This window comes from Corvus cornix, chromosome 4, assembly GCF_000738735.6.
Source record: "Corvus cornix cornix isolate S_Up_H32 chromosome 4, ASM73873v5, whole genome shotgun sequence".
Taxonomy (NCBI): Eukaryota; Metazoa; Chordata; class Aves; order Passeriformes; family Corvidae; genus Corvus; species Corvus cornix.
The window spans coordinates 577,182-590,150 of record NC_046334.1 but is presented as its reverse complement, the minus strand read 5'-3'; the positions used below and the strand labels follow the sequence as shown (position 1 = coordinate 590,150).

General features: G+C 40.4%; 1 protein-coding gene across 1 annotated transcript; it reads left to right on the top strand.

The window, feature by feature from the left end:
* The first annotated feature begins 1,844 nt into the window (after window positions 1–1,844).
* ALB (albumin) lies at window positions 1,845–12,614 on the top strand. The gene is made up of 15 exons (XM_039550941.1): window positions 1,845–1,976; window positions 2,716–2,776; window positions 3,585–3,717; window positions 4,574–4,788; window positions 5,390–5,522; window positions 5,695–5,792; window positions 6,538–6,667; window positions 7,563–7,777; window positions 7,903–8,035; window positions 9,293–9,390; window positions 9,550–9,688; window positions 10,342–10,565; window positions 11,087–11,219; window positions 12,136–12,192; window positions 12,426–12,614. The coding sequence occupies exons 1-14, from the start codon at window positions 1,892–1,894 to the stop codon at window positions 12,184–12,186; spliced, it is 1,848 nt and encodes a 615-aa protein (XP_039406875.1). The 5' UTR covers window positions 1,845–1,891; the 3' UTR covers window positions 12,187–12,192; window positions 12,426–12,614.
* Window positions 12,615–12,969: the final 355 nt, after the last annotated feature.

The window sequence follows — 12,969 nt, the reverse complement described above, 5'->3', positions numbered from 1 at the left end:
CATTCACCAATACCACAGTTGTTTACCTACCTTGTGGTTATCCACAAAATACCTGAACATGTGTTTCTGTCCCACTGAATGCTCCCTTAAGATTTGAAAGGACATGGATCTTCTCTGACAGAGGGATATGGTCAGTAAAATAATTACAGACTGAATTAACAGGATCTTTCCTCAGATTTTGTTAGGCTAAAGCAGCACAGGTCTGAAAGGTCCAGATTGTTCATCCTAATTCCCATCATTCTCCAGAAATGTGGGATTTTGCTACAACCACCTGGAAACAATCCCAATGTCTAACATTATGACGTTTCTAACATTGCTTTTCTCCCAACCTAGCTTTCCTGCACCATCCTTCAGTAAGAGTTATCCAAATAACTTTTTAATTCCCAAAATAGAACCTTGTTCATTTAAATCACTAACAGAATGCTGGTTTTTACCTACAGAAATACCAGGAGCAGACTCAGGAAAATGCAAAAATTTTTTGCAACAGCAGCAGCCAGTAGAAATTTCATTGTATCACACTACTCTGTGAACTCATCTCAGTTTTATGTGGTTATTCCTGGAGAACAGAACAGCCTTTCTGAAACACAAGATGCATTGCCTTGGCATTTTCCTGAATGAAAACTGCCTGCAAATATTTTGAGCTTAGACATGTCATTTGCTTTATTTCAAATGTCTTTAAAAACTCACACTCAGAAATAAAAGGAAGTATTATGCATGTACTTATTTATTTAGGCAAATTTCCAGAAAACCAATCATGGAATTGTTCTTGCTATTCCCGTTAGGAATAATACAGAGTTATGGCAAAACTGCCCGCCTGAGGAAGAAAAACAGAGTAGAAAAGGGAACCTTAAGGACTAAGGAAGTGTTTGGAGACCACATACTCAGCTCTACCATGTGGGTGCTCGCAAAGCAAAGAGTTGCAAGGCAGCACACAACCTGCAGTTGTGTGGGTTGACATCCAGACACTGGGGACATAAATTCATTAAAATAAATGATAGTATTTCCCACTGGGATGCTACATCACTTTGCACTCAGCAAGGATTCAACCTTATACTTGCTTGGGATTTTTTGAAGCATCTCTCTAGGTATCCTAGAAAAGTAATTTCACTTTTATTCCATGTCCTGGGGCTCTGTGAAAACTGCACGTTTCTTCCTGTGTCTGATCTCCTAAGTTACTGCCTAATCAATAGGAACTTTTTCTGGGAGGAGAGCGATGCTTAATTAAGACATTACTCTTCGGAGGATGTCAGTACAAATGAGAAATTGTCTGAAATGACAGCTCTTGCACATGTTTACCCATGTGTTTGGCTGTTTTCTGGATATTGGTGAACAGCAGTACCCACAGAAAACCAGAACAGGACCTAACAAATTCAGGTGCTCAAATCAGCCCTAGATGTCTAGATTAGCCATCTCATCTTAACAAAGTGATTTAAAATTAAAATTCTCTAATGTCAAGTGGACTGAGTCCTATCTGAGTGAGTTGTTACTATACAATACCAACATGCATTGCTTTTGAACAAATACTAGCAAAATAAAGGCTATAGAATTAGCCCTGATGACTTTTTTGTCTGATGCCTTGAACTCCTTGTTTGTCATTTGATAAGGAAATTTACGCAAAACTTTTATCTTTTTTGGGTGCTGGAAGGTTCAACCTCTTCAGGACAAAAAGGCCCAGAGTAACAACACAGAATAAATAACTAATATCAAATTAATTTTTGGCAAGGGCAGCTGAAGTTTTGTAATCTTCTTCAGGCCAAATGGAAATCTACAAATGCCAGCTTGAGGGTTAATATTTTACAAGCATGGGTAGTGAAGGGTATATAAGCAAATTCTCTTCTTTCAATCTTCCTAGCATTTTTGAGCAATTTTGCTCACATCATAACCTGAAACCATGAAGTGGTTAGCATTAATTTCATTTCTTTTTCTCCTAAGTTCTGCCAGATCCAGGAATCTGCAAAGAACTGCACGAGATGCAGGTAAGAAAGGACTAATTAGTTCTCTTGGAAGTCTTTGTTCTATCAATTTAACGTTTTAAATACAGTTTCACAATTTGTGGGAGCCTGATCCATATTGAACAGAAAAATATTATTGACTTGAAACTAAATGAAGAGACAATGGGGAGATGGGTAGGACGCTCAGGACAACTTAACTGGGCGAGTGAGTGTGGTGCCATCCCTCTGCAACGTCTATGTGGTGCATGAACAGATGTTAATGACTCAGGATCTGTTCCTTCCTTTCCAACATGGAAAAAGCAGGTGCACTGTGCTTTTGGAAGTTCTGTCTTTTGACAAGCTAGTAACTTAGTGTTCCCAAGAAGAATGTTTGCTCTAATCAAGCAGCAGCCACATTGCTTTATTTGCAGTGTTTGGTGGTGGTGGTTACTCAAAGGACACATTTGCTAACCCTGGATAGTAAGTCCCAGCAGTCTTTTTGAACATCTGAATTAAGTAGCTGCTTACAGAGTTAAATATTGTATTAGAATTATGAAAATCATATGCTTGTGTTCCTTCAAAAAGACAAGCAAACATAAGAGTTGGGTATCTGCAGACAAACAAACAAGAAAGAGTTCAAATTCTTACGCTCTTAAGTATAAGAGTTGGGTGAATGCTGAACCCTTGTGAAAATCTGGCCCTTGGTGCCCAGAATGTATTTTTCGGGGTCCAGCACAGACGGTGTGACAGTGAGCGTCACTTGTCCCTTTGTTTGTCTTCCTAGACCACAAGAGTCCGATTGCCCACCGCTTCAAAGACTTGAAGGAGGAGACATTTAAGGCAGTGTAAGTGAACATTCAGCTTCCAGCTTCTGATTGTTTTTCTGTCTCTCTTGATATTGTACCGAAAAGGGAAAGTAAGACACACTGTATGGGCTCACAAGGAGTGTGTATGTCTCACTGAAACATTGAGTTAGCCCCTTACTGTTACTGTGCAAAACCTAGAAATATTTTAAGGCCTGCAAATGTCACAATGACTTTATTGCACTCTGGAAAAAAAAATTCCTTGCAAGCCTTGTGAAAAGGCCTCTGGTTCCTTCTCTGAAAATAAAATAGGCATGAGGAATACAGGTTTGATATCCTTAGAATGAAATTATGCTGCATTGAGACATTGCCAGAAAAAAACACAAACAAACTACCAACCTCAAAAAACAAACCTGCAGCAGGTTTTCTGAGACAATTCAGTGGTTTTCATTTGAAACTGGTTTTGGGAAAGACAGAGGGCCCTGACAGACACATAAGTACTGAGAGAAGGCAGCCTGAAGATCTCAGTGACCAAATCCAGCTTAGGTTATGGCATTTATGAGTTTGCTGGTAAAAGTGACAGAAAACTCCAGTCACAGTCTTTTCTGGTTTTTTTCTAATTTATTATGCAAGGCTTCTTTTATTGGGAAGGTAAAAAGGTTATTGGGAAGGTTAAAAACATGTTCAGAAAGGAGGTGAGAAGAAGACAGATGTGGGATCTGGCACTATGCTCTGCATGGTGTTCTAGTTAGCCTTTGTGCATGTCATTTGAACAAACAAGTTTAATTCAGAAGCACGTTTGAAAATATTGCCTGGTATGTTTCTCATTTTCATATTCCAAACTTTTCAGTACCATGATCACGTTTGCCCAGTACCTCCAGAGATGTTCCTACGAGGGGCTGTCTAAGCTGGTGAAGGATGTTGTTGATTTGGCACACAAGTGTGTGGCCAATGAGGATGCTCCCGAGTGCTCAAAACCACTGGTAGGCAGTGAATCCTTCAGTATTGTATTTCTCTTCGCTCTGTGCAGCTGCCAGGATCACCCTCCTTGAGGACTTATACCTGAACCTTTTGGGTGTGGCTATTGTCACTGGCCAATGCTCAGATTTTAGTGCTTAGAGAACTTGTTTTTGTCAGGTTCTAAAACTGTGCCTTTGAGAAATGCCTAGATGATCCATGGAGCCATATATTGGAGACCAAACACCACGCTTTGGCACATTCAACTTAGTTAGCATTGCCTGAAAATAAACGTTAGCATTTTGTACAAAACCCCAGCTGTAACGTAGAGGCCTAATTCTAGGTATTAAAGTGACCCAAGCGTGTGGATTTCCACACTGGGGTGACTTGAAAAGGTGTGTGTGCTAATTTAAGGCACTTAGTTTATGAGGGTTTGAAAAAATTCTTCTAAAATCAGGTAACAAAAGAAGTTTGCAGGTATTTAGGATCCCTGAATGTCTAACAGGTTCAGCTAGACATTAGTTCTCCCTAAAGACTTCCCAAACTGCTCATCAAGTAGAATTCCAAATCCTACTTCAATTAATCTGAAAATTCAGTTTAGTCAAATTATAAGTAAAAGGAGAGTATCTCTGTCTTGCAGAGAGTATTTCAAATTATAAATTTTTTTTCAGTAAAGCATTGGAACCATTTTGATATCGGACTACATAAAATAAAACTTTATAAAATTATGTGAAAAGCAGTAGATTATTTTGATTTATGGTCTAAATCTTGCTCAGTAAAAATATATTTACTATTCAGCCTGGGTTTTCTTTTGCAGATAAATAGACAATACATTCCACTGTCTATAAACACTAATTCTGACCCCTGGCACCTCCCTTACAGCCCTCCATTTTCCTGGATGAAATCTGCCAAGTTGACAAGCTCCGCGACTCATATGGTGACATGGCTGACTGCTGTGGTAAAGCTGATCCCGAAAGAAATCAGTGCTTCCTGTCCTTCAAAGTTCACCAACCAGACTTCATTCCACCATACCAGAGACCAGCTGCTGATGTGATATGCAACAAGTACAAGGACGAACGGGTGTCACTCCTGGGACAGTAAGGAAAACAGCCACTTCTACTTTCTTATCCTGATCACATTTTCTCATTTCATGCAAGAGCAGGTTTTTGCATTTGAAACAGGGGTTAAAGATCACATTTCATAAATCTTGGATGACTTTTCTTCCCCAAACCTGCTGAAAACTCACCGTGTCTCCAGTACTGATTTAATAACCTACTTGCTCCAGCTTCCCACTACCATAGGTGTAATTGGCAAGAATGAAGAAAGATAACAGTAAGAAGAATAAAAATTGGCAATAAAATCTTGGCGAAAGGGCCATAGATGTATTTTTCACTCTGAAAATCAGAATTTTCCAGTATTGGACAATACATTTTAAAAAACCAGCTATACATCAAACCAGATGGCTGACAACATCAGGAGCTCACCCTTCACTCACAGTTACTGAGTCCTGCCTTGGGAAGAGTGAGATTTAGCAGAGCATTTCCTATCAGTAGGCATTATGTTTTGAAAGTAGATTACTAAATTAGATTTCTAAAGTAGATTTCTAAACTAGGAAAAAGTTAGAGAAGCTGCAAGAGGTTTAAGGCCATTTGCTATTGTCACTGGAACGTGGAACTTACGCTTTCCTTTTCCTTCTAGTTTCATCTATACTGTTGCAAGAAGAAACCCCTTCTTGCATGCCCCAGCGATCCTGGGTCTGGCTGCTGAGTATGAAAATGCACTTAAAAGCTGTTGCCCAGAGAGTGATATTGGTGCTTGCTTGGATGCAAAGGTACAGCAAATTTGTCCCTGTGGATGAACACTAAGCAACTGAGTGAGAAACAGGCAGAATTCTCCTGTCTATGCAAATCTTTGCATGAAGAACTTGAAGAGACAGGTCAGAATTAATTGTATCCCTTGGATGTAATCAGTTTAATGTGATAATGTGTGTCCTGTTACCGCAGGCAGTTGTCATCAAGGAAAGAGCCAAGCTTATAGGAGTGAAGCAGCAGCATGGATGTCGAATCCTCGACAAGTATGGTGAGAGGACTTTCCAAGCAAGGTAAGTTCCAATCACGTTTTTGGATGAAATGTAGGCTTGTCACCCTGTGAGTGAGACCTAGGAAAAAGCTCAGCTGTGAGAGTTGCAGAGCAATGAAACCATCTCTGGAACCAGTCCAGAAGATGTAGAATTAACTGTTGGAGTGTCACTCGGAACCAGAGATTACAGTGTGTTCCAATGCCAACAGCTTTCAGTGATGGACACATACACAGTCAGCAAAGTAAGGTGCTAGTTTGAACCTTAAGCCAACCAAAAAGTCAGATTTGGCAGAATCACAGTTGTTAAAACATTTGTTTGTAAGATAAAGAAAAGCTTTAACAATTAATAAGTGGATCATCTGTCTGGGCACTGAGAGGTGCTTTCATTCTGTGGCCAGTCTGATACACTAACATTGACTAGGACTATCTTATAGATGTAGTCAGCTTTGATTTAAAGGTATAATCAGGACTATATCTATCTGTGCCAAGTAATCTGGAGTGCTTTCCAGTCGCTCAAGAGTGATCGGGAATTCTAGAGTGTGAGTTTTACAGTTCAGGCAGAACAGAAGAACCACAAATTTGTTCCTTTCTGGCTTTACTGGTGTAGATGTTGATGCTCTTTTTTTTCAGCCACCAGAAATAAGTTGAGAAGAATGAGTATTTTCTTGAAACAATCCTGATCTACCATATCATGTGTTAATGACTTACAAGGTTTCTGTTCCCTACAGTGCTTTAAAACAAGTGTCTTTTTCTCCTTTTCTACCCAGTAAACTTGTTCGTATGAGCCAGAAATACCCCCAGGCTCCATTTCCAGAACTTGTTAAGATGGTCCATGATGTGAAGGATGTCTACAAAGAGTGCTGTGAAGGGGACATGGTAGAATGTGTGGATGACTGGGTAAGCTCACTCACTATTTTAAACAATGTTTGCATATTTGAAAAATGTTTAGAGATAGTAATTTGTGCAGCTGCTCATTCACAGTCCAGGGAACTTAAACTTGTACTCAGCCCTGCTGGAAGGTTCCTCAAGCACTGAAAAGCTCAGGATCAGCACAGCTGACTGTTACTGGCAGTAGGTTTCAGCACAGCTCTGGATATAGCCCTGTCTGATCATGAGGACAAGGAGCTGTTGCTTACAGTCTACCAAGTGTGTTTGGCTGAAATCAGAACACTTAGCAGGGAGGTTGTTTGATGGTATTTATTCACTTCAACTCAATCATAAATAAAGCAAAAGAAAGGAGAGGCAAAAAGGCTGCAATTTTTTCTCCTGTCCTGTCGAGTGTACTGCCGTTAATCCAGCTTTCCTGTAGTGCCAATGAATGCTAGAGAACAGATTAACAAACCTCTGCAATAGTGAGATGATTTCAATATTGCCTGGCTGACTGAAACTTGGACACACTTGTTGAGCCAGCTGGTTCCAGTGCTCTGGGGTTTTATCATGTTTTGTCCTCTTTCAGACCTGGGCATCTTATCAGGACTGACAAGATCCATCAGACATCCCTGTGACAGAGCACTCAGTGATGTGCCCTGGCTTTCCAGAGTTTGTATTCTCAGAGTTTCTAGGATCAGGGAGGGAACCATTCACCCTGCACACCGTGTTCAGCACACACAGGGCATGCTCATGCCCCAGTTATTTCTCTTTGTATGAAGGCAGCATTTTTTTTCGCAAAGCGCTAAGTAAATAGGTGACGTGAGTGAAAAGGAAAGAGTCTGAAGCGGAGAGAGCAGATCAATTAATCTGTCTTTAAATTATAATTTCATAGCTTGTCTGATACTATGTTTTAATTTTACAGTCAGAGCTCGTGACCTCTTTGTGCTCTAAACAAGATATTTTCTCAAGTAAAATCAAGCCTTGCTGCGAGAAGCCAGTAGTGGAACGGACCAGGTGCATCATAGAGGCAGATTTTGATGACAAACCTGACAATCTTCCCTCTCTAGTTGAAAAATATATTCAAGATAAGGAAGTGTGTAAAAGCTATGAGCCAAACCATGATGCATTCCTGTCAGAGTAAGTAGTACCAACAGCATTCCAAGCTCATTGTCCACCTGAGGAAATGTCCTTGTTATTACTGCACTGTGCTTGATGAAAGCAGCACATTATTCAGGAGCTCTGTCTGCTCACGTGCCTTTCAGGTTTGTTTATGAATATTCACGAAGACACCCCGAGTTCTCCACACAGCTGATTATGAGGATTACTAAGGGATATGAAACACTCCTGGATAAGTGCTGCAAGACAGACAACCCTGCTGAGTGCTACGGAAACGCTGTAGGTGCAAAGCTTTGTTTGCAGATGACTAGAATGCTTGATTGGTACCTGTCATGAAAGAATTGGGTTGAGAAGCTCCTACAGAAGAGCAGACAGAAAGCTTTTGGAGAGAGTAATCCCAAGGGAAGTTAATGTCCTGGTGGAAGATGAAGCAGTCCATGGCCCATGGCAAGGATACAGGGTTATCTCAGATCACAGAGTAATTTCATTGGTCACATTACAGTATTTCAGACTAGTCTCACTCAGCTGTCTGATGCCTCTGTATCTCAGAAGTGGTTCTGCTTGTCCTGAGGCTGACAATTAATAGCTCAGTTATACTCTGAGCTCCACTGCCTACATTGAGTATGGCTGCTCATGGATTGTGATGGGAATGTGCATGGCCAGCACATAAGAGACCCCTCAACTTAAGTCTGATCTGCAACTCAGTCACACACAAGACACAGCATAAGTTGAGTCCCTGAAAGCTTTGGCCAAGAGATGTTCCCCCTCATGGATGATAGTAATTTGAAATATTTACTTGATTTAAACAAATAAACATAAACCCCCACTGTTTAGAAAGTAAGTCCAACAGGTAATTAATTTAAATTAAATTTTTAAAATGTGGCTGCCTTTTTCAAGGAAATTTCTGTTAGAACTTAAGACCCACAAGGGAGTCAAATCCTGCCTACACCATCCTGGCTATATGGAAGTGATCAACTTTGCAAAATGAGCATTTTGTAGTTAAGAGGTTTAGAAGAGATCAAAAGTTACATTTGTATGACTGTAACTGATGCCTTGGAGTGGCTACCTGGAAACAGAGGCTAGACAAGATTATGAGAATAAAAGCAGGTATTTATTTGATGGGCCTTCAAAGGTACACCTTGGGAGTCAAAAGCCTCCGAGGGGCTCCACCCAAGATGGACGCTGGGTTGCAGGTTTTTCACACTTTTATAAGTTTGGTCCATTTGCATATCAGGGTTAATTCTCCAATTATAATTTCAGGTAGTGATGTCATTATCCCCAGTTTGCTCCCCCTGTCAGAGGCTTTAGTTTACATATTTTGGGGCCTGGGACAGCAAGGTGTCCTTGAAGTGCAAACCTAGAGAGGGTTTTTTATGTCCAACCAGCATGAGAGGACAGTAGCTGACAGGCTGTATGAAGTTTCAGAGTTACATACTAAGCAGTACAGGATTTGAAAAATATAAAAGTTAAAACCTAAGGCATCGTTAACAGCAAGTCCTGCTCTAATATTACTAATAAGTTTGTACTTGTTTCCAGCAAGAGGACCTGAACAAGCATATCAAGGAAACTGAGGATGTTGTGAAGACAAACTGTGAGCTGTTCAATACCCATGGCGAGGCAGACTTCCTTAAAGGGTGAGCAGCTCATGATAAATATTCTGGAGTGTAATGAATTACACTGGCTGCTTTGGGCAGATTGATTTGATCTTCACTTCTGTTTTCCCTTCAGTGGGCCAGATGTGCTCACATTTGAAGAATGCTCTACTAACAGTCATTTTAATTTGTCTTTGTCAGAATTCTGGTCCGCTACACTAAGAAAATGCCTCAGGTATCAACTGACACCTTGCTTGAAATTGGGAAGAAAATGACAGCCGTTGGCAACAAGTGCTGCAGTCTTCCTGAGGAGAAACGCATGTCTTGTTCTGAGCACTATGTGAGTACACAGATTTATTCTTCTCCCTTCTTCTCTTTGAGATTTTTCCCGTTTGCAAAAATACTGAATTCTGGCGAGATAGCAAACACAGTGATTTTTCATAAACACCATGGTAAGCATCTGCCTAACAGAATTCCCAGTCTGTTCATTTTTTAATGGATGTGGGAGCCTAAATAGCTATCTGATGGTAGCTTGTGAAAATTTTAGTTAAACTTTGCTTTCCCTCAGAAAGCAAAAGTAAGTTCATAGAATCATAGAATCAGGAATCATAGAACCATAGAATGGCCTGGGTTGGAAGGAACCTTAAAGATCATCCAGTGCCAACAGCCTGCCATGGGCAGGGACACCTTCCACTGGACCAGGTTGCCCAGAACTCCATGATTGAGACTGTGGCAGGTAGTATTTGGAAAAGCTAAGCAGTGTCTTGAAACCTTCAAACCTACTGATTGTAGCCCAATGCCCAGACCGTTTGCAGATGAAGAAATGCCTTAGTCCAGGAAAACCTATTTATTTTAAATTTCAAACATATGCCATTTCCCAGCAGGTGTTAGATCCAATAGCTCCCTCTTCCAGCTGTGCTCTCGTAACACAAACATCACCTAGTTCCTGTGGTTTTGGGAAGATGTAACTCACCTTTGCCCTTTTCTTTTCAGCTGAGCATCATCATTGAAGATATGTGCAAGAGGCAGGAGAGCACCCCTATCAATGACCAGGTTTCACAGTGCTGCAACGAACTCTACTCTTACAGGAGACCATGTTTCACTGCCATGGGTGTAGATACCAAATATGTGCCTCCACCATTTGACCCCATGATGTTCAATTTTGATGAGAAAATGTGCAGTGCTCCTCCTGCTGAGCGCGAAGAAGGGCAGCTGAAGTAAGCTCCAAGAAATACCTTGTAGGAAAGCTTTTGAAGTGTAGCACTTATGGGGGTGCAGAAGGAAGCTACAGACACTCTGTTTTGTCATCTGACTGGGGCTTCACTAGTGACAGAGAAAACCAGTTGGAACTATGTGTTTGCACTGACCTGGTCAGCATATAACATCATGTAGTTTGGAAGAGGAAAAATAGGATTTTTTTCTTCACGTAAAATCACTCTCTTAACTGACCAGTTTCATGTAGGCCCGCTGCCTGTGCAAGTCTTGAGATGTACTTAATTAAGACAACATACAGATCATTTCTCTAAGTTTTTCCCCACCTGTAACTGAGTTAACACAAAGCAAACAGATGGTTGTGTTAGACTGGAAGTTAGGAGTCACCAACAGGCACAGGCTCATCTAGGCATGACAAAAAAAACCCTCATAAATGAGCTGTGCCTGGGGGGGAATGGTGTCTTGTAAACTGGGGAATCCAACTACAGCAGGCAACGTTAACTGTGTCTTGTGGCTTTGTTTTCAGATTGCTCGTCAACCTCATCAAGCGCAAGCCCCAGATGACAGAAGAACAACTAAAGACAATTGCTGGGGGTTTCACTGCCATGATGGAAAAGTGCTGCAAGCAGTCAGATATTGATGCGTGCCTTGGGGAAGAGGTACTTTCTATCTCCTTTTTTAAAAGAAACAAAACAAAAAACCACACACACACACAAGAAAAACCCAAACCAAAAAAAAAACCAAACCACGTATACAGGAACCTGGAAACTGTGCACTAGAAGTGGTTCTGCAAACTGCTATGGTCACTTGTCTGTGTGCCCTTAAAATAAATGTGCAGAGCTTAATGTACATCTTGGCTGCACAGATGATAGTCACTGAACAATTTCACGTAGAGAGGTTGTTCTGGAGGTAATTTAGGCAAACCACATGCTCAAAGCACATCTAAATCCTAGATTAGATGAAGTTCTTCAGGGCCTTGTCAGAAGAGCCAAGTATCTACAAGCCACAGTTGAAAAATACCCATGTGCAGAATTTAAACTTTATCTCTAGCATACATAAACTTCTTTTTGTGCTACAGATCCTTACAGAACTCTTGGATTACCAGTAAAATGTGCATCTGGATCAATTCTCAGAACTGCCTAGCAATTAGATATATTGAGAGTTCAGCTGATCATGTCACAGAAAAAGTTTATCTAGAGCCATATTGCATTGCCAGGTTTCCAGTAGCAACCTCATTATAATGTAGTAGAACTATTACTAATATCTTAAACTGCTTATTAATTGAATTATTTTTTATTTATATCTGAAGTATTGCATAGGTAAATATATTGAGAAAACTTAGGAAAGAATTATTTTGTCTCTAATCCATTCCAAAAGTTTCTTTTCTACTTTGGCAAAATTGAAAGATACCCAACATCCAGGGGCACGTGGGTTCTAGGGTCAGGAAGTACCATTAGAATTATCATTTGAACCATAATTCAGGCACGAGTTTAAGTTTCTAACAGTTCCTTCTCAAGCACAAGCTACTTTGCTCCTTAGTTGCTCTCTCACAACTGTCTGTGTTCCTTTTCCTAGGGTGCTGCCCTAATAGTCCAGAGCAGAGCCACATTGGGAATTGGTGCTTAACCTAAGGTAGGTTACTGCAGTAATGCACATTTGTCCGTCAGTCTGTCTGCCCCTCCCTGCCCACCCTTCTTCCATCCACTTAACTTCTTCATCCCCGAAAAGCATCCAGCTTCCCTTTAACCACCACCTCTGCTTTCCCTAATATTTTATCATCTGCCACTGCACAGGGCACAAAAAGTTGAAGTACTACCAGTATGCTGCCATTTTACAGAATACTCCCTTTTGTCTCTCCAATCTAGGTTGCCAGTGGGAAAAATATGAAGAAAAAAAACCCTTCCATGTAACTTCTCCCACCCCTTACCCCTTTTCCTTTGGTACTGAATGAATATTTCATGAATCTTCTGTGTTTTGTCAAACTATGTGCTTTTCAATTCCTTTACTTAAAAAAAAAAAAAAAGAATAATAAATAAAGGCTTTATAAAATTGCACCTGTCCTTGTCTGCTAGTCACTACCATAAGGCAAAGCTCTGTAGTGCTCCCTACACCAAATGGCTACTCTAAGTAGAATATATGGGCAAAGAGTCTATATTTCAGATTTTTTTCCTGTTTATTGCTCTTGGAAAGTTTGTATGAAAGAATATGAAAGATGGTGAGACGTTTATCTAGACTTTAACACCCTTGATTTTAGGTTGATTTTAGGCTTTACTTCAGCCATTGTAATTACATATTAAGAAAGGTTTCAAAAGTACTGTTCGATCTCAGTAAGATGACTAGCAAGGCGCTCTTCTACAAAAAAAGATTATTTTTACACCAGCCACAAATCAAGCATCTCTTCATTTGCAA

Coding starts and splice junctions, on each gene's coding strand:
- ALB (XM_039550941.1), top strand. CDS start 1,892: ATGAAGTGGTTAGCATTAATTTCATTTCTTTTTCTCCTAAGTTCTGCC. Junction 9,689..10,341: donor TGTCTTGTTCTGAGCACTAT/GTGAGTACACAG, acceptor TTTTCTTTTCAG/CTGAGCATCATCATTGAAGA. Junction 10,566..11,086: donor CGCGAAGAAGGGCAGCTGAA/GTAAGCTCCAAG, acceptor CTTTGTTTTCAG/ATTGCTCGTCAACCTCATCA.